This window comes from Diabrotica undecimpunctata, chromosome 2 (genome assembly GCF_040954645.1).
Source record: "Diabrotica undecimpunctata isolate CICGRU chromosome 2, icDiaUnde3, whole genome shotgun sequence".
NCBI lineage: Eukaryota > Metazoa > Arthropoda > Insecta > Coleoptera > Chrysomelidae > Diabrotica > Diabrotica undecimpunctata.
In genome coordinates, this window is record NC_092804.1 from 89271238 (window position 1) to 89295064 (window position 23827).

Genomic DNA, 23827 nt, shown 5'->3' on the forward strand with positions numbered 1-23827 from the left:
ATTAATATTTTTAAAAATGAAAGTTCAAATTTTTCACCAATAAATCTTATACAATTAACCTTAGAAAGACTAAAGATATTTTAGAAAAGTTAGAAACACAAAAGTATAATTTAAACGATAATAATTCAATTTATTTTAAGCAAACAAGTTTTTGGACAATCTGTATATATATAATAATTTTCATTTTAATTTTATATTATTTAACTAAATATTGTAAAACCGTGCGTCAAAGAAAACAAGAAGAAAGAAGAAAAGAAGAAACCCAAGGATTTATTGTGTAAAGAAGCACACCCCAAGGATATGCTTCTTTCTAAGGGCGGAGGAGTTACGTCCCTGGATTATCCAATGTGTGACGACCTATAGAAAGACTATATATATACCAGTGTTTAATTAGATTAAGAGCTTTTTGTTTTGTAGTTGTTACCATACCTGTACGTTCCCAATAAATAAATTTTGTTACGAAAATTAATTTTTTAAAAATCCGTTTTCGGCTTTGAACTTCGTAACTCGAGGGATCTCAATATTTACCAAGGAATTTACAAATGCTACAAACTTAAGGCTGTTTTATCGGTGCACCAAAACCTAGGGAAAGTGTTTTCTGTTATTTACCGACAAAATGTCTCAAAATTTGGACACGTTATTCGAAATTATGTTGCCTTTAAACTGATGGTTTTACTTTTTTTATTTTTTTGAAACTTCTGTTGAAAAATTGGATTATACTGTTTAACGTTCTATTAAAACCAAACTTTTTACGCCCATCACTTGGAAGAGTTTTTTTTTCTGTAATCGTTGATTTTTTTTTTCACCTTTATTTTATTCACCGCGCGAATTTTAAAGTACCTTCAAATTTTAAAGCGTTGTAGATGACTCTATTCAAAGGCAATATATTGCAAGCCTTGTACCATTAAAACTTCAGTCCTTAATCTTTTAAATGCCGCTAATGAGGTTTTTTAATTGTTATAAATGCTATGAATTTTAAACAAGCGACTAACATCATCGCTATTTTTTGGTAATATATGGCTATATTATGGTAAAATAACTCTCTCTTTTGCTTATGCTATCTGTAGAATCATTGTAAGCTTATTTTTTTTCTACCTTATGTTAGTGCAAAAAAGTTGTTTGGGATAAACAAATTGATAAACTTATTGATAAATCACTCTTAAATTTAACCACAATTGATAAACTTATTGATGAATCACTCTGAAATTTAACCACAATTTTAACACTATAAGACCCAACTTCCCACGCAATATCAAGTTTGTAGGATCATGTTTTGCAATAGGCATAAACATTTATTGAAAATTAAGAATTCTTAAGTTTTTTTTTTAAGTTTTCCTAATGAAAAATTAGTGATTCAACAATCAGAAATCGCCATTTTAAAGCTTTAAACGTGTGTTATCAAATAATTACCTCCAAATTCGTTCAAAATGCTGTACTTTTTGCTGGTAGACGAAAGCTCTTAAATTGTTTATTTTTAAAATGTGCCTGAAAGTGTTAATAATTTAAAAAGTCCACCGAACGAACTGCAGGAAACATGGAGGTTTGTCAACGTTACAGGAATGCCTTATTTCTCTGGACCAGATTGATTGTAATGAAAATTACATTTTACTTTTGTCTGGCATTTCAATTTCCAATCCTGAAAAGGACGTTATTCACTTATTGTACGCAGGAAACATACCTCCAGGAATAATCAAAACGATCGAAAATATATACCAAAAGAACACAGTAAAAGTAAAAAAAGAATTAACTGACCCTATTGAAGCTGGCAATGGGATAAGACAAGGAGATTCCCTGAGTTCTATATTGTTCGACCTAATTATGGATGAAATAATAAAAAAGTAAGAAATAAAAAAGGATACCAAATGGGAAAAAACCACTTAAAATAATCTACTATGCAATAAATGCAATACTACTTTGTCAAAGTGAAGATGATTTACAACGTATGCTGCACAAATTTAATATCACTACCAGAAAATTTAACTTGTTAATTTCCCAAAAAAAAGCCAAAATGCATGGTAATTACAGAAAATTTACTAAGATGTAAATTGGCGCTGGAAGGTCAGATAGAACAAGAGATGGGGTTTAAATATCTAGGCATCTAGGCAAACACGACCTGGTACAAACAGAACAAAAAGGAAGTTAGAAACAGCAAAGATGAAAACACTTCTACAGGTCAACAGCTTATTATCGTAAATTGTAGAGGTGAAGCAGGATTCGTGTCTGAGATACTTGCTATTTTTAAATCCGAAGTGAAAACTGGAGACTATGACGCTGAAATAAATAATGCAAGTTTCCCAAGGGCTTAAAAGAAAAATTTATTCCCAATGCTCTGCGCCGGAAACAGCAAAAACCTGATAGTGTCGGCAGTCACTCTAGCTAAATTGTGTTTGTCGACAGCCCCGACGAAAAACCGGAAGCAAATGAGAAGTAATAAATGTTCTATCGTTCACCAAGGTATTTGCTATATGTCAACATTTACCGAAAAATGTTGACATATACTAATGCCGTTCATGGTAACATTCAGAACAAGGAGCTTATCTACAGGATGTAGCAATAAATATTAGATAAAAATGATATACTTCAACGTATTATTTAACATCAGCTTTGAACATTTGACCATTTTTGAAATTTGTGATTTATTTCCAAGAACATTCATACCGCAACGGTAGTGTTGATATTGTATATGAAATATATTGGGTGGAATTATTTCAATGCCTAATGTGGCAGTATTATTTGTAAATTTTATTCTGAGTAATATAGTTTTACAAATAGTTTTAACATGTTTTAGACTCTATTGTACATGGCACATTGATCACTGTTGGAGGACCAATCTGCCAAAAATTGGAACTAAACAAATCCAGGTATGTTTTATTTTATGTACTAGACATGATCGCGTATGTGTTTTATTGCAATACTTTCTAGTTTTCTACCATACTTTTGTACTTTTTTGCAATACAATCTAATTTTCTACCATACTTTTGTACTGCAGTGGTCTAGATTTGTGTGGAGAGAAAGTACCTACTTCCTGAAATGTTAAATTTGAGCCTCTTGTATTATCGACCATAACAACTTTGTCATTTAACATGAATAAGATTTGCTGCTGCTTAACATTCTTTATTATATGGAGAGTACCAAAAACCTTTTACAGTTACTGTTTGGGAAAATATTTAGTAATTACTTAAATATTTTATTTTTAATATTTTTTTCCTTATTTAATATATATTTAATATTCATTTTTAATATAATATGATCTGATTTAATTATATATTTTAACTATTTTAAATCTACCGTCATATTTTTAAATTCCTTTCTGTAAATTGGTATTGTCATGATTGTTGTCAAGTGCACAGAACTACTTGTCATTTAAAATATCAAATTGCTTGAAAGCTTATATACATTATTGCTTTTAAAAAGAGCATCATATGCATAACAAAAGCTTAAGTTTATGGCACGCCCATTTATTCGAAGTACCCGAAATCCCTGAAACACATGCTCGAAAACGGAGCCAGACCACTCTTGAAGTATAGGTTTTACCCCTATACATACCCTCAGTAGCTAACCAAAAGCTATGAAATGAAATCATAAAGTGATCCTACGTGTGATCGAAATGATCACACGTAGGATCTAGTGCCGAAGATGACATTTCTACTCATTCAGTTACATATACAGTCTATTCAACTACCGGCTTTTGAGCCGGATTAATGAATAAATAATTGTAATTGTTTGTCTCAGTTAATTTTTGTCTCATTTTCTGTTTACATTAAAAGTTCTTCGTATTTATTTTACATACTTAACCCTATAATTCGCAATTTTCTGTATTGTAATAAAAAAAATATTTTTAATTGCATTAAGGTATAAACTTATGCCTAAAAATAGTAAAAAAAATCTAACTTTCAAAAAAACTTTAATTTTCTGAAAAATATTGTATCATATATGATACATTGCGGAAATTTTTACAAAACAAATTTCAATAGATTATTAATAAGTATAATATGTTATAATAACTAAATAACTAAATTGAATGGAATTTATGAAAACAATTATTATTTTTGTTTAGGCAAAGATGTAGTCCACATTTTGAACATTGAATATACGAAAAAGAAGTACACTTTGACATCTTGCATCTCTGTCTTGTGTCTTTGTACAATGGCCAGTGTGAGTGACCATCAAGCCTAACGTCTTTTGGAGGAATATACGTTGTTGTTGCTGACCTTTTCTTTTTTTTTGCTATTTCTTTTTCAAGATCTGATGGCCTTCCTCTCTTCACCAAACGATTACGTCCAACGTTACATAAGCAATATGCCACTTCAGCCCGAAATTCGGCAAGTTTCATACAGTTCTCTGCCCCGTTTTCTCTGCAACATCGACGGTAAAGAAGCCAAGAATTTACAAGCGTCATATCAAGAAGATGATAGAATAGTCTCATATACCACTTTTTTGATTTAATTTTGATTTTGTAGCCCCCAATGAGGCTATCCATAAGATCCACCCCTCCCATATGTTGGTTATATTCCTGAACCAACTTAGGGCATTCAATATTGATTTTTTGCTTTGTTTTTCTGTTAAACCTGTCAACATTTCCTTTCGGCAATTCTCCAGCATATGTTGATAACAAGCAAACCGTCTTGTTGTCTCTCCAGGCGACTGACGATATTTCGACGCTTTCAAAGTCACACACATACTCAACTGAAGTTCCACGATCCATTTTTTTTGCTTCATCTTCAGATGGCAACTTACAGTTTGGAATACGGTTTCGTCTAACAGTGCCTAGGGAATATATACCTTTGTTAGCAAGATAATGGAGTAAAGGCAATGACATATAATAGTTATCAAAGTAAACAACATAGTTCTGATTTTTCGGGATAATCCTAGATAATCTGACAACTACATTGGCACTTGCTCCTAGGTCTGGTTCATTTACCCCACGATTCCTTCTATCGTTTTCTGTACCAGTGTATATTTCGAAATTGTAGTAATATAACAATGGTATGCTTTGGAATTTGTTATTCAAATGATAGACAAGGGGCCGTAATTTATGAAGACGATCTCGATCCACATCATTTTGATCAAAACTCATATTGTCGTTGAAATGTATACATTTCCTGATAAATTCGAATCTTTTCTCACTCATTACGTTTTTTATTTGCGGATAGCCTAGGGAATTGGACCAATAACTACGACAATTAGGCATGTGAACTAGGGACATATAAATGCAAATTCCTAGGTATTGATTTATGTCTACGGTGGTCAGTCCAGCAGGTTTACTCGGATCCTTTTGAATAATATATGTATTGGACTCTGATACAATTTTTTCGATCAACTCATTGTCAAGAAAGTACTTGAAAAAAGCATAAAACGGCACTATATCGTACCTTCGTTGTTATTGGTTCAATTACTACGTATGAATCGGTAAATGAAAGAGGATGGGCTAATGAATATTTTATCATAAAAAACAAACGCAAAGACATCGTCAAAACGGTATTACATTGTATCTCCGTTGTTATTTGTCCGATCGTAATATTCGAGATGTCAAATAAAGGGAAGAGGAAATATGTTAACATAAAAAACAAAGATGGCGGTATTGCCAAAAGGACACTAAGCTTGTAACGTCTAAACGGCTCAACGTACAACAACGTGCAAGGTATGGATGAAAAGGGGAATTGGTAATGAATATGTTAGAACAAAAAACAAATACAAAGACAATGCCCAAACGGCACTATATCGTATCTCCATCGTTATTCGTCAGATTACTATGCGTAACACGTTAAATGAAAGAGGATAGGATATCGAATATGACAACAGTAAAATCAAACATGGCAACATTGCCAAAACGGCACTATATCGTTTCTCTGTTGTTATTAGTCAGATTTTAACGTATGAGACGTCAAATGAAAGATGATGGGACATCGAATATGACAACAGTAAAATCGAACATGGTAACATTGCCAAACGGCACAGAACACAGAATAACGAAGGACATCACAACTACACTGGTATGGACACGTCCAAAGAATGAGCGACAAGAGAATAACAAAAAGTATTATATTGGACACCACAGAAAAGACGGAAATGTAGGTCATCAACTACTATACATAAATATATAAATCTCATCTGAGCAGTCATTACAAGTATCCTCCGAACAGTAACTACTATACACAACTCACAAATATGATTATTGGTATACGATAACGTTTTATTGCATACTATATTTTATCTACAACAATTAATATTTTACAACGATATTCAGATATAATCCAATTATAACGGGGACTAACAAACGAATGTTTACCATTCTTCAAGTATGTTAAAACAACTAACGTATATTACTCGACATAGATATGAGTTGGATGATCACAAACCGATAAGGACCTAAACGTTCTCTACAAGCCACATCTGAACGACCACTACTATACACAAATCTCCACTGAACGTACAATTCGACAATAGTCTCCGCTGAACACTCACTAATACACACAGATCTCATCTGAACGTATAATTAGTCAAGAGTCTTATCTAAATATCCACTACTATACATTACTCTCCAAGATGACTATTTTTGGATTTTTTGTATATTATATTTTATCTACAACAATTACCATTTTACAATGATATTCAGATATAATCCAATTATGACGAAGACTAACCAACGAATGATTACCATCCATAAATTATGTTCAAACAAACTAACGTGCCGAAAGACCGTTACATTATATCTTCGTTGTTATTTATCTGATTTTGACGCACAAGACGTTAACTGAAAGGCGAAAGGTAAGCGTAAATATTTGCATACTATAGTTTATCTACGACGAGCAAGTAATTTATTGTTTTAAAGTGGATAATGAACATTGGTCTCTGTAAGAATATATGTTGGTCATAGACGGTTCTTCGATAGCCATCAGGCAACAATTTCCTGTAATCATGTTTATAAAACATACGGAATGCACTGTATATACCTAACCCTAGTTGACAGCGCACTTTGCAGGTCCCGTCTCACGATCAACTAATAGGTTTAAGTACAACTCCCTTCGTGAAGGTACACAGGCGTGAATCCGTGCAGGAAAAAGTCGACCATCCTTTTTGTACTTCGTAAAGGACCATCAAATATTCAACGTTAAGATGTTTCAGGTATATTAACAAAGAAAAATTAAATTAAATACATTTTTAGAGTATATATAGTTATCGAGTATATATAGTTTTAGAGTACATACTTTGGATGTGAAAATTAAAAGTAAATATCGTCGGCTTAGCATGAAAACCACGTATCTACAAAAACAAGATTTTACAAGAGACAAAAAAACTTTCTCGTTTATTTACATTTATAGTATTTTAACTTTTTTAGTGCTTAAGCTCAATAAATAATGGTTATAGTTTATACTATTACAACAATATTTAAGTAAAATAAACCGTTTCGTTTAATTTGCAGTTACGAGTTTTTCATTTGTAAATTATCTATCATAAGTGGTACTTACGAGCTTCTCATTTTTGTCGACAGTATGTTCCAGGTAAAATAGTAAAAAATTTAGTACAAAAAAAGATAAAGATTTATACTTTATTTCCTAAAAATAATAATACATATTAAAAAGATACTTAAAGAAATGAATTTGACTTCTAAAATACAAAAATAACTTAATTTATTTGCTGTTCTTCTTTTCACTCAAATATGGCAATTGGTCATAAAATGGATGAATATCCCTTGGCAAGACTGTTTTTAGTTCCTGTAAATGTTTATATTTTGTTTGCGTTATTGGAAGTGGCTTCGAATAAAGTTGTTCTATAGTATCGGTCTCAGAAGGCTTTTTTAAAATTCGCCGAGGTAGTTCTCTGTATTCCTCATTAAAATCTAACTTTACCTGAATTTCACCATCTGGACTATATTTGATACATTTTATATCAGTAACCAAGGGGTCCCCTGCCTTAGACCCTGGCCTTAATGATGACAGGTAATTTAAACTGCTAAATTTTTAAAAAAAAGTAAAATCTAACGTTTCAACATAGTAGGGTTTAGGATTTGTTCTAGCTCTTTTGCAAGCTTCCGTATATGCACAAGGTGAATAAATATCCCTATTTTTTAATGCACATTCAATTTTGGCGTGCATGGAGTCAACCTCCATTTGGGTATGGCCTTTAGTCAGGTACTTTTGATAAATTGTTATTCCCGTTTTTACAGAAACTAACATTAGAGTATTAGCCATAACACAATTCCTATTTTGATATGTGCATCCATCCGAGTACAGAATTATTCTTCTGCAACTACTTTTGTCCACTTTGTTTATAATAAAATTATAAAGGATTGTGGCAAATTCGTCTGCTGTAACACCTCCTTGTGTTTCGTCCCAAAGAAAATTATAGCCGTCTGAAGATTTCAGGTCGTAAATACAAAAATTGTGTACTTTTAACTTGGTTTTATAATATAGCGCAGAAGCCTGCAAGACAGGACATAACAAGACAGCCTGAAGATCCATTGTCAATACCATGGTATTTTCAGATTTTTCTGTTTTATCCGTCTGTTTTTCTTGACGGGCTGTATCCTTATCTTTTAAATGTTTGGTGTAAACTTCCTCTGAAATATTTCCAACTTTAAAAGAGCAGCATGTGTCACACTGGTCTTTTTTCGGAGAGAATAATGAAAGATTTTCTTCTTCAAACATAACTGAAAAAGTGCAAATGGAAGCAATAGATCGAATGTTATTTGATTCACAGTAACTTTTGTATTCCCTGTGTAATGCAGCTTTAGATTGCCAGAAAGGTTCTAAATACAATTTGGTAGAAGATTTTCGGCAATAATGCGATTCCAGTTTGGGTAAACTTTTTAAAAACTCTTTAACTGATTCTCTTGTTGTGGAATTGTTTGCTTTCTTTCTAGATTCAGTTCGGTTATTTGTAGCTGTTGTTTGAAACTTTTTCCAATTAGTTACGGTCCACTCGCCCATGGAAGTAGTGTTTAGAAACATCTTCTTGCATACTTGCAGTCGTGCCGAATGTATAGAAGAGTTTAGAAAATATTGCAGGCTATCCTTGCGACGAAATGAGATTTCAGGTTCAACTGTTCTTCTTTTCACCTAAGTCACTTCTACCATAGTCTGTATGAACACTTTTCTTTGGTCCCACGATAAACTCCAGAAATGTTTGAAAATTTCTCTTCTCGAAGTTTCATTAAACTTTCTACATTTTAGTTTAGCGGTCTCTTTTCTTGATTTACTGCAATTACATGGAGGTTTTAATTTTCTTTCAGGCCTTTTCACATCAAACAAACTTCTACCATCAACTTGTCTCCTTCCCTGATATTCTTCACCACGCATTCGTTATGATTTATTTGATTCCTGTAGCCAAAGATTTTTATTTTTTTTCTTACTTCTGGTTTTTGCTGAAACAGGTTCTACTTCACGTTCAGAATCAGGATTTGTGTTTACTTGTTGAACTTCCTCTTCATTGTTATTATTTTCAGATTTCCTATTGTGATCTGAGGGAAAACTATTCTTTTCTATCTCTGTCAAACTTTCTATCTGATTGGCGTTAAAAGCGAGGTTTCGGTTGCACTGTACGACTCTTTCGCTGTCATGATTTACTGCCAACTCGCATTTATTCAAAGTGGAATCTGGCAAACACGTGTCAGCAAAAATTACGTCCATATTTTCTATATCAAAATCCGTAGTTTGTTCACTTTTCTCTAAAAGTTTTCTACTACTACTACCACTCATTGATGGATTGTCAACACAATATTTTGGAGATGCAGAAAAAGTACTGACATCGTTTTCTGAAGATTGTCCATTGGCAATAGCCAGTTGTAGTATTCTGCTGGCTCGAGAATTAGATGCCATTGAACGTCTGAAACCAATAATTATCATTGTTACTTAAAAATTAATACACATTATATACATGAAGATTATTATCACGAAAAATGAAAAACTCGTATCTACAATATTTTTTGACAATGCATCATTGACCATTCTGCTTTTAGGTTAATGTAATGGCAGTTAAGAGGTTTTCATTATTAATACTACTACTACTAAGTTTTTATTTATATCTTGCAGTTTAAATAAAAAAACTTACCTTGCTATCTACACGAGTAAACGCTGAAATTAATATAGATATTATTTTACTACCAAAATATAAGCGCCGACTAGCACGTGGTAACTAATGAGCACTTCCGAGGTTTTCATCCACAGGAATTCTATTTGAATTACTTACGTGGTTTTCATTTTATGCACTAGATGGCTCTGTGTTCAAAAAAGACTGTATTTCATATTATAAGATCATCAGATACGTGTTTCAGTGATATAGTGAAAAAAAATTGAAATCAGTAAAAATGCAGATACGTGGTTTTCATGCTAAGCCGACGATATATTATCTTATATAAAAGAAAAACTCAGCCATCGAGTAAAGACATGACTACCACAAGACGCTACGGTAACTCTAAGACAGAAATGCTGTATATAAAATGATAGAAAATGTGTTTAAATATCTGAAATAGAAATACGTAAGGCAGAAATCATGGACAATAATGATAGAAAATGTATAAAATATAACTGCTGTACATAAAATGATAGAAAATATCTGACATAGAAACACGTAAGGCAGAAAGCATCGGCAATAATGATAAAAAAATGTAGAAAATATCTGACATAGGAACACGTAAGAGAGAAAGCATCGACAATAATGATGGAAAATTTATAAACTATCTGATATAGGAACACGTAGGAAAGAAATGCTGTACATAAAATGATAGAAAATGTGTAAAGTATCTGACATAGAAACACGCAAGGCAGAAAACATGGATAATAATGATAGAAAATGTATAAAATATCTAACATAGAAACACGTAAGACAGAAATGCTGTACATAAAATGATGTAAAATGTATAAAATATCTGACATAGGAACAAGTAAGAAAGAAATGATGTACATAAAATGATAGAAAATGTGTAAAATATCTTAAATACAATACTGATAGAAAATATCTGACATAGAAACACGTAAGGCAGAAAGCATAGACAATAATGATAGAAAATAAATAAAATATCTGACATAGAAACACGTAGGGCAGAAAGCATGGATAATAATGATAGAAAATGTATAAGATATCTAACATAGAAAAACGTAAGACAGAAATGCTGCACATAAAATGATAGAAAATGTGTAAAATAGCTAACATAGAAACACGTAAGGCAGAAATGCTGTACATAAAATGACAGAAAATGTGTAAAATATCTATCATAGAAATACATAAGGCAGAAAGCATGGAAAATAATGAATGAAAATGTATAAAATATCTGACATAGATCTGACATAGAAACACGTAAGGCAGAAAGTATGGACAATATTGATGGAAAATGTATAAAATATCTGACATAGAAACACGTAAGACAGAAAAGCTGTACATAAAATGATAGAAAAATGTATAAAATATCTGACATAGAAACACGTAAGAATGAAAGCATGGACAATAATGATGTAAAATGTATAAAATATCTGACATGGGAACACGTAAGACAGAAATGCTGTACATAAAATGATAGAAAATGTATAAAATATCTAACATAGAAACACGTAAGACAGAAATGCTGTACATAAAATGACAGAAAATATGTAAAATATCTGTCATAGAAACACATAAGGCAGAAAGCATGGACAATAATGAATGAAAATGTATAAAATATCTGACATAGAAACACGTAAGGCAGAAAGCATGGACAATATTGATGAAAAATGTATAAAATATCTGACATAGAAACACGTAAGACAGAAAAGCTGTACATAAATATCTGACAGAAACATAGAAACACATAAGAATGAAAGCATGGACAATAATGATGTAAAATGTATAAAATATCTGACATAGGAACACGTAAGAAAGAAATGCTGTACATAAAATGACAGAAAATGTGTAAAATATGACAGAAACACGTAAGGCAGAAAGCATGGATAATAATGATAGAAAATGTATAAAATATCTAACATAGAAACACGTAAGACAGAAATGCTGTACATAAAATGATGGAAAATGTATATAATATCTGACATAGAAACACGTAAAAAAGAAATGCTGTACACAAAATGATAGAAAATGTGTAAAATATCTGAAATACAAACACGTAAGGCAGAAAGCATAGACAATAATGATAGAAAATGTATAAAATATCTGACATAGAAACACGTAGGGCAAAAAGCATGGATAATAATGATAGAAAATGTATAAAATATCTGACATAGAAACACGTAAGAATGAAAGCATGGACAATAATGATGTAAACTGTATAAAATATCTGCCATAGGAACACGTAAGAAAGAAATGCGGTACATAAAATGATGGAAAATGTATATAATATCTGACATAGAAACACGTAAAAAAGAAATGCTGTACACAAAATGATAGAAAATGTGTAAAATATCTGACATAGAAACACGTAAGGCAGAAAGCATAGACAATAATGATAGAAAATAAATAAAATATCTGACATAAAAAACACGTAGGGCAGAAAGCATGGATAATAATGATAGAAAATGTATAAGATATCTAACATAGAAAAACGTAAGACAGAAATGCTGCACATAAAATGATAGAAAATGTATAAAATAGCTAACATAGAAACACGTAAGGCAGAAATGCTGTACATAAAATGACAGAAAATGTGTAAAATATCTATCATAGAAATACATAAGGCAGAAAGCATGGAAAATAATGAATGAAAATGTATAAAATATCTGACATAGATCTGACATAGAAACACGTAAGGCAGAAAGTATGGACAATATTGATGGAAAATGTATAAAATATCTGACATAGAAACACGTAAGACAGAAAAGCTGTACATAAAATGATAGAAAAATGTATAAAATATCTGACATAGAAACACGTAAGAATGAAAGCATGGACAATAATGATGTAAAATGTATAAAATATCTGACATGGGAACACGTAAGACAGAAATGCTGTACATAAAATGATAGAAAATGTATAAAATATCTAACATAGAAACACGTAAGACAGAAATGCTGTACATAAAATGACAGAAAATATGTAAAATATCTGTCATAGAAACACATAAGGCAGAAAGCATGGACAATAATGAATGAAAATGTATAAAATATCTGACATAGAAACACGTAAGGCAGAAAGCATGGACAATATTGATGGAAAATGTATAAAATATCTGACATAGAAACACGTATGACAGAAAAGCTGTACATAAATATCTGACAGAAACATAGAAACACATAAGAATGAAAGCATGGACAATAATGATGTAAAATGTATAAAATATCTGACATAGGAACACGTAAGAAAGAAATGCTGTACATAAAATGACAGAAAATGTGTAAAATATGACAGAAACACGTAAGGCAGAAAGCATGGATAATAATGATAGAAAATGTATAAAATATCTAACATAGAAACACGTAAGTCAGAAATGCTGTACATAAAATGATGGAAAATGTATATAATATCTGACATAGAAACACGTAAAAAAGAAATGCTGTACACAAAATGATAGAAAATGTGTAAAATATCTGAAATACAAACACGTAAGGCAGAAAGCATAGACAATAATGATAGAAAATGTATAAAATATCTGACATAGAAACACGTAGGGCAAAAAGCATGGATAATAATGATAGAAAATGTATATAATATCTGACATAGAAACACGTAAGGCAGAAAGCATAGACAATAATGATAGAAAATAAATAAAATATCTGACATAAAAAACACGTAGGGCAGAAAGCATGGATAATAATGATAGAAAATGTATAAGATATCTAACATAGAAAAACGTAAGACAGAAATGCTGCACATAAAATGATAGAAAATGTGTAAAATATCTAACATAGAAACACGTAAGGCAGAAATGCTGTACATAAAATGACAGAAAATGTGTAAAATATCTATCATAGAAATACATAAGGCAGAAAGCATGGAAAATAATGAATGAAAATGTATAAAATATCTGACATAGAAACACGTAAGGCAGAAAGTATGGACAATATTGATGGAAAATGTATAAAATATCTGACATAGAAACACGTAAGACAGAAAAGCTGTACATAAAATGATAGAAAAATAAATAAAATATCTGAAATAGAAACACGTAAGAATGAAAGCATGGACAATAATGATGTAAAATGTATAAAATATCTGACATGGGAACACGTAAGACAGAAATGCTGTACATAAAATGATAGAAAATGTATAAAATATCTAACATAGAAACACGTAAGACAGAAATGCTGTACATAAAATGACAGAAAATATGTAAAATATCTGTCATAGAAACACATAAGGCGGAAAGCATGGACAATAATGAATGAAAATGTATAAAATATCTGACATAGAAACACGTAAGGCAGAAAGCATGGACAATATTGATGGAAAATGTATAAAATATCTGACATAGAAACACGTAAGATAGAAAAGCTGTACATAAATATCTGACAGAAACATAGAAACACATAAGAATGAAAGCATGGACAATAATGATGTAAAATGTATAAAATATCTGACATAGGAACACGTAAGAAAGAAATGCTGTACATAAAATGACAGAAAATGTGTAAAATATGCCATAGAAACACGTAAGGCAGAAAGCATGGATAATAATGATAGAAAATGTTTAAAATATCTAACATAACGTTAGACAGAAGTGCTGTACATAAAATGATAGAAAAATGTATAAAATATCTGACATAGAAACACGTAAGAATGAAAGCATGGACAATAATGATGTAAACTGTATAAAATATCTGCCATAGGAACACGTAAGAAAGAAATGCGGTACATAAAATGACAGAAAATGTGTAAAATATGACATAGAAACACGTAAGGCAGAAAGCATGGATAATACTGATAGAAAATGTATAAAATCTCTAACATAGAAACACGTGAGACAGAAGTGCTGTACATAAAATGATGGAAAATGTATAAAATGTCTAACATAGAAACACGTAAAAAAGAAGTGCTGTTCATAAAATGATAGAAAATGTGTAAAATATCTGAAATACAAACACGTAAGGCAGAAAGCATGGACAATAATGATAGGAAATGTATAAAATATCTAAGATAGAAAAACGTAAGACAGAAATGCTGTACATAAAATGACAGAAAATGTGTAAAATATCTATCATAGAAACACATAAGGCAGAAAGCATGGACAATAATGAATGAAAATATATAAAATATCTGACGTAGAAACACGTAAGACAGGAATGCTGTACATAAAATGATGGAAAATGTATGAGATATCTGAGAAACACGTAAAAAAGAAACGCTGTACATAAAAATGTATGAAATATCTGACATAGAAACACGTAAGACAGAAAGCATGGACAATAATGATGGAAAATTTATAAAATATCGTATAAAAATTGAGAAGTACTCGAAAGGATGATAGAAAGTGTGTAAAATATCTGACATAGAATCACGTAAGGCAGAAAGCATGGATAATAATAAAAAAAAATGTATAAAATGTCTAACATAAAAACACGTAAGAAAGAAATGCGGTACATAAAATGACAGCAAATGTGCAAAATATCTATCATAGAAACACATAAGGCAGAAAGCATGGACAATAATGAATGAAAATGTATAAAATATCTGACATAGAAAGACGTAAGGCAGAAAGCATGGACAATATTGATGAAAAATGTATAAAATATCTGACATAGAAACACGTAAGACAGAAAAGCTGTACATAAAATGATAGAAAAATGTATAAAATATCTGACAGAAACACGTAAGAATGAAAGCATGGACAATAATGATGTAAAATGTATAAAATATCTGACATAGGAACACGTAAGAAAGAAATGCTGTACATAAAATGACAGAAAATGTGTAAAATATGACATCGAAATACGTAAGGCAGAAAGCATGGATAATAATGATAGAAAATGTATAAAATATCTAACATAGAAACACGTAAGACAGAAAAGCTGTACATAAAATGATAGAAAAATGTATAAAATATCTGACAGAAACACGTAAGAATGAAAGCATGGACAATAATGATGTAAAATGTATATAATATCTGACATAGAAACACGTAAGGCAGAAAGCATAGACAATAATGATAGAAAATAAATAAAATATCTGACATAAAAAACACGTAGGGCAGAAAGCATGGATAATAATGACAGAAAATGTATAAGATATCTAACATAGAAAAACGTAAGACAGAAATGCTGCACATAAAATGATAGAAAATGTGTAAAATATCTAACATAGAAACACGTAAGGCAGAAATGCTGTACATAAAATGACAGAAAATGTGTAAAATATCTATCATAGAAATACATAAGGCAGAAAGCATGGAAAATAATGAATGAAAATGAATAAAATATCTGACATAGAAACACGTAAGGCAGAAAGTATGGACAATATTGATGGAAAATGTATAAAATATCTGACATAGAAACACGTAAGACAGAAAAGCTGTACATAAAATGATAGAAAAATAAATAAAATATCTGACATAGAAACACGTAAGAATGAAAGCATGGACAATAATGATGTAAAATGTATAAAATATCTGACATGGGAACACGTAAGACAGAAATGCTGTACATAAAATGATAGAAAATGTATAAAATATCTAACATAGAAACACGTAAGACAGAAATGCTGTACATAAAATGACAGAAAATATGTAAAATATCTGTCATAGAAACACATAAGGCGGAAAGCATGGACAATAATGAATGAAAATGTATAAAATATCTGACATAGAAACACGTAAGGCAGAAAGCATGGACAATATTGATGGAAAATGTATAAAATATCTGACATAGAAACACGTAAGATAGAAAAGCTGTACATAAATATCTGACAGAAACATAGAAACACATAAGAATGAAAGCATGGACAATAATGATGTAAAATGTATAAAATATCTGCCATAGGAACACGTAAGAAAGAAATGCGGTACATAAAATGACAGAAAATGTGTAAAATATGACATAGAAACACGTAAGGCAGAAAGCATGGATAATACTGATAGAAAATGTATAAAATCTCTAACATAGAAACACGTGAGACAGAAGTGCTGTACATAAAATGATGGAAAATGTATAAAATGTCTAACATAGAAACACGTAAAAAAGAAGTGCTGTTCATAAAATGATAAAAAATGTGTAAAATATGTAAAATATCTGAAATACAAACACGTAAGGCAGAAAGCATGGACAATAATGATAGGAAATGTATAAAATATCTAAGATAGAAAAACGTAAGACAGAAATGCTGTACATAAAATGACAGAAAATGTGTAAAATATCTATCATAGAAACACATAAGGCAGAAAGCATGGACAATAATGAATGAAAATATATAAAATATCTGACATAGAAACACGTAAGACAGGAATGCTGTACATAAAATGATGGAAAATGTATGAGATATCTGAGAAACACGTAAAAAAGAAACGCTGTACATAAAAATGTATGAAATATCTGACATAGAAACACGTAAGACAGAAAGCATGGACAATAATGATGGAAAATTTATAAAATATCGTATAAAAATTGAGAAGTACTCGAAAGGATGATAGAAAGTGTGTAAAATATCTGACATAGAATCACGTAAGGCAGAAAGCATGGATAATAATAAAAAAAAATGTATAAAATGTCTAACATAAAAACACGTAAGAAAGAAATGCGGTACATAAAATGACAGCAGATGTGCAAAATATCTATCATAGAAACACATAAGGCAGAAAGCATGGACAATAATGAATGAAAATGTATAAAATATCTGACATAGAAAGACGTAAGGCAGAAAGCATGGACAATATTGATGGAAAATGTATAAAATATCTGACATAGAAACACGTAAGACAGAAAAGCTGTACATAAAATGATAGAAAAATGTATAAAATATCTGACAGAAACACGTAAGAATGAAAGCATGGACAATAATGATGTAAAATGTATAAAATATCTGACATAGGAACACGTAAGAAAGAAATGCTGTACATAAAATGACAGAAAATGTGTAAAATATGACATCGAAATACGTAAGGCAGAAAACATGGATAATAATGATAGAAAATGTATAAAATATCTAACATAGAAACACGTAAGACAGAAATGCTTTACATAAAATGATAGAAAATGTGTAAAATATCTGACATAGAAACACGTAAGGCAGAAAGCATGGATAATAATGATAGAAAATGTATAAAATATCTGACATAGAAACACGTAAAAAAGAAATGCTGTACATAAAATGATAGAAAATGTGTAAAATATCTGAAATACAAACACGTAAGGCAGAAAGCATGGACAATAATGATAGAAAATGTATAAAATATCTAACATAGAAACACGTAAGACAGAAATGCTGTACATAAAATTATGGAAAATGTATAAAATATCTGACATAGAAACACGTAAAAATGAAATGCTGTACATAAAATGATAGAAAATGTGTAAAATATCTGAAATACAAACACGTAAGGCATAAAGCATGGACAATAATGATAGAAAATATCTGGCATAGAAACACGTAAGGCAGAAAGCATAGACAATAATGATAAAAAATATATAAAATATCTGTCATAGAAACACGTAAGACAGAAAGCATGGACAATATTGATGGAAAATGTATAAAATATCTGACATAGAAACACGTAAGACAGAAAAGCTGTTCATAAAATGATAGAAAAATGTATAAAATATCTGACATAGAAACACGTAAGAATGAAAGCATGGACAATAATGATGTAAAATGTATAAAATATCTGACATAATGTCGCCAAGGTATCCAATCATGACAAAGATTGTTACTTTGGCCGGCCAACCACAGCGCATGTTATTAACTGCGCCGTCATTGGCCTCTCGGCGGAAATGTACTGCAAATGCTCAAACACGATGTGTATAAAAGAGCAGCACATTTTTCGATCGGGATCCAGTCGTTTTTCACTACTAGCCCCATTAGACCTTGTTGGCTCGGTGTGCTACTATGCTACCTTTGATTTTTATTATTTAACCAATATCCTGCTATCGTCGAAGTCGTCGAAATTCAAGAATAATTATCCAAGAATAGTTATCCAACTTAGAAGTTAAATCATCAAGTGTGCAAGATCCGGCGTGTCGACTACAAAACGCTTCCTGCAGTAGAACGCGACTTTCTGAGATAGAAAAGACATTGGTCTTAGAACTATTTCAAATTGTTTCGAACCGACCACAGCGTTGAGCGATGGTTAATTTATTAGGTTAGGTGGTGCCGCGAAGCGACTTGACCTAACCTAATAAATTAACCATCCCTCAACCATCGCTAACTTTACTCAAGAGACGAAAAGACGCTTTACTCCCATGTTATACATATGTAAGGTGTGACGTGTTGACTTTAAAACGTGACGTTTTTGACGTGATGCGTGACGTTTTGACGTGACGCGTGACGTTTTTACGTAAAAATGTGACGTGTATACGTGTTATGTGGCGGGTGACATTTTGATGTTAAAACGTGACGTTTGAACGCAAAAGTGACGTTTTGACGTGAAGCGTGACACGACTTTATCTAATAAATTACCTATCGAAACTCTGTCTTAACTTAATTACGTTGACATTTGACCGGGGTACGTGACATGGTAAAAGCGATGAAAAAACTGTCGCTTTTCATCGTTTTTATCGCTTTTTAAAAGCGATTGAAAAGCGATCGTTTTTCATCGCTTTACGCACTTCTTGATCCCATATAGAGACAGTAAAAATCATTGATAAATAGAAATTTTTTAAAAATGTTAAAAAAGCGATGTAAAACGATGAAAAGTGACCGCTTTTCATCGCTTTTTCAACACTTAATTATCACTTTATTTTATACTCAGTTATAGGTCTTCTTCGAGTCAATAAATTAAAATTTGTCTTATAGGATATCATCAGTAGAACCCTATTAGGTAGAACTATAAGTTTATATATAACTATAAGTTTATATATTTTGTTTAAATAACTTAGGAAATTTTAAAAACGCAATATTTATTGAGACCTTTGGTTTTCAAAACTATTTTATGCGTGTATTTCTAGTTACCATTAAATAAATATATTGATTTTGTTTAAATAATACTTGGAGTGTTTTTTTTTGTTTGCTCGATTATACATACTCAAATATAATAAATATTTATACTTATTGATACTTATTGAGTTTCATAACTTTAAAAGTATTACATATACGAGTACTTACTGAACTTATTGAGATCATTCTTTAAAGGTTCTTTGTGTTACATAAATTTCTCTTTCTATAAATAATAATGTCTTCCAGAAATTCAAATAGAATTATTCGTTTGCGTGCATTGAGAAACGCTGACATTTGTAAAATTAAACAAATGGAAAAGCTGGCAGATGAAGTGTTAGTTGATGCTTTATTAATTCCAGGGTTTCTCTTTGCTGCAAAAGATTACGAAGCTATCAATACTAGTTTTAATGATCAACATACTGAATTAATTAATTTAATTGCTGTTTAGAAAGACGTAGATTTAGATATGGAAGAATTAATTAGATTTGAATTTGCTAATAGTATTAATAAAATAGCTGCTCTTTATTTTAAACATCATTCATTATTGAACAATACTACTAGTGGAACTCAAAATGTGTCCGCTGATCCACATATTAGATCAAAAACTAATGTAAATCTTCCGAAACTAAATTTAAGTATATTTGCGGGCGAGATTACCGATTTTCCCACATTTATAGATTTGTATGATGCTCTTGTGCATAATAATTCCGATCTTTCTAATATAGAAAAGTTTAGTTATCTTCTGCAATCACTTAAGGGAGTACCTTACAATTTAGTTAAAAGCATTAAGCTTCAAGATTCTAATTATATAATTGCTTACAACACCTTAATTGATCGCTATGAAGGTAAACGAGACTTATCTAGAGCATTATGGAAAAATATACAAAATGCCAGTGTGGTTAAAACTGATGATCCTATTTCACTTAGAAAGTTATTAGATATTTTCAATTAAAACTTAGCCTCTCTAGAACAATTACTTTTTTCTCCCTCTCAATGGGACTTCATTCTAATGAATTTACTGATGGACAAATTGGATGTAGAAACATTTAGAGCTTTTGAATTACACTTTTGAAGTTTATAAGTTCGCATTGCAGCGTTGCACTTCATTGGAGTCGTATAAAAGACAAGTCAGCAAAAATGTTAAATCTATTAATTCCGATACTTCTAATAACGTAAGGTATTCATCTCGTCAAACTTCTACATTTTTGACCAGTTCTGTCAAAAATAAGTTTTTATTTTGTGGTTCGGATCATGCTGTCCTCCGGAGGCGTTACAGCCGTGCCGGAGGCATCAAGGAATTTGGATATCGGTCAAAATACTTGGGAATTCCAAGGTTGGCCAAATCCAAATTTCTAATTGATTCGATGCAGGGAAATTCCACTTTCGCTACGTAAAACAAAGGATTTGTTTTACATAAAAGCAGGTAGATTTTCTCTCATCGATCAGTCGAGCTTGCCTCTTCTACTGTAGACCTAGTCGGTGCTATTATTGTTCCTACTAAGTTATTGTTTTATTTCTGATTTTTTTATATACCATTTTATTTTAGCATTATTGTATATTCAGACCTTTTCAGGTTAGAATAATACATTGATCTATATTTGTTCATGTACTGATTGTTTGATATTTTATTTGATTATTTTGATTGTTTATTTTTCTTGTATTTTGTGTCTAAGTTATTCTTCCGTAAGTTAAGAACACTTAGAAATATTTATCTTGCTTTTCCTATTTTATATTTTGATTTGTACTTTGTCTAAGTAGTTGTTTCCGGTAAGTCAAAGAACTCTTAGAAATATTTCTCTGAATATTTGACTTGTTATTTTAATTGTGCGTCTAAGCCATTCTTTTCCGGTAAGTCAAAAGAACACTTAGAAATATTTTCATAATCATTGTTGCATTATTATTTCCGATATTTTATTTAAGATATTTTCTTCCTTAAGTTAAGAAAATACTTAATACATTTGTGTCTTTCATTTTCTATTTTATGCTAAGTTGTTTCTTCCGTAAGTCAAGAAACACTTATAAGTATTTGTATTCTTATTTTTCCATATTTGATTCTCTTGTTTATTTTCACTCTAAGTTGTTTCTTCCGTAAGTCAAGAAACACTTAGAAACATTTTCTTTGCATTGTACTTTTGTACCATTTTATTTTTCTTGTTTACTAAGTTATTCCTTCCGTAAGTCAAGGAATACTTAGACTATTTTACCTGTTCTGTTTTCTATTTTTGATCTGTTATTTTGTAACTGCTCCTTGGAACTGTTACCTATAACAGATACTTGTCACGGTAACCGTTATTTTATACCAGTAGAAGTATTAAACCATTTTATCAGTGACAAGCAAAGATGGTCAACACCCGGTCTAATTCCGAGGACAGGAAGAAGTCCGCAGAACCGGCGATGGGTCCTACAGGCCCAAACGCCCCCTCTCGGCAACAATGCTGTATTTAAATGCAATCAATTTCTTGCTGAATCACCTCAAAAACGTTTTGACTTTGCTAAACAGAATAAATGTTGTATAAACTGCTTGTCTAAAACTCATGTTACGGTCAAATGCCTTTCATCCAAATGTACACATTGTAATAAAAAACATCATACTGCTCTTCACTTTGATAATCTCAATGCGAATGATCATTCTTCTTCTTCTTCTTCTCACAACGAGGTTGCTAGTTCATCTAACGATCCTATGCCTTCTATTTCCGCTTTATCAAATACTTTGACAAATAATGTCTTACTAGCTACAGCTACAATCTATGTTCTCGATCGTTTTGGTAAAGCCTTGGAAGTTAGAGCCTTGTTAGAAAGTGCGTCTCAAGCTAACTTCATTAGTAAAGAATGTGCAGACAAATTAAGTCTTCCTAAATTCAATGCGGCTTTATCGATACAAGGTCTTGATAGAATGTGCACCCCAGCCAAATCAGGCGTAAAATTGAACATTTCTTCGTCTTATGACATAAACTTTCATTGCGAGATAGATGCAATAATTCTTCCTCAAATCTGTCAAAACATGCCAATTGTTCCAATTTCCTTAGACAACTTGCCGTATCTTCAACATTTAAGGTTGGCTGATAAAATGGCAAATATTCCAGGTAAAGTTGATGTTCTATTAGGAGCAAATATTTTTCCTTACATCTTAACACGAGGAATTATTAAAACCCGTAATGATCAGCTTTCAGCTCTGGAAACAAGTTTCGGTTATGTTTTGATGGGAAATATTCCACCTACAAATATAACAAATATTCATTCCTTTTTTACGTCATTTTCTGCTAATGATTCTGAGCAATTAGATGCGACATTAAAACAATTCTGGGCCATTGAGGAAGTACCAGAAGTTAAATTTTATTCTCCGGAAGACTCGTTCTGTGAGAAGCTGTATACTCATACCACTTATAGAAATGTCAAGGGCAGATTTATAGTAAATCTGCCTTTCTAAAACGAAATACCTTCCTTTGGCGACACAAAACGTTTAGCCTTACAAAGATTTAGTTCTTTAGAGCGCAGATTTGCCAAAAATGAATCACTTAAGATTCAATATTCAAGCTTTATCAAAAGTTTCATAGATGATCATTATTTAAATCCTATTCAGCCAAGTACGGCAATAAATAATGCTTATTATCTACCACACCATTGTATTTACAAGGAGTCTAGTACTACTCCATTGCGCGTTGTGTTTGATGCTTCCGCACACGCCCCTAACTTTCCGTCTTTAAACGATACGTTATATTCAGGTCCAAAATTACAAAATGATCTTGTTAATTTATTGCTTAAATTCAGGTTTCATAAATATGTCTTTACTGCAGATATTAAATCCATGTTTACTCAGATTCTTATCGCT

At 31.2% G+C, this 23827-nt stretch overlaps 1 protein-coding gene across 8 annotated transcripts in view; it reads left to right on the plus strand.

Moving 5' to 3' along the window:
* Positions 1-23827, plus strand: part of LOC140434724 (uncharacterized) — an 814516-nt gene that overhangs the window by 166783 nt on the left and 623906 nt on the right. For all 8 annotated transcript variants that reach the window (XR_011950077.1, XM_072523194.1, XM_072523197.1 and 5 more), the window contains exon 2: positions 2789-2861. Coding sequence is in view for 7 of the 8 variants with exons in the window: in XM_072523194.1 (XP_072379295.1) it covers positions 2789-2861 (73 nt within the window). In the remaining variant the exon portion in view is untranslated. The remainder of the gene's footprint in view (positions 1-2788; positions 2862-23827) is intronic.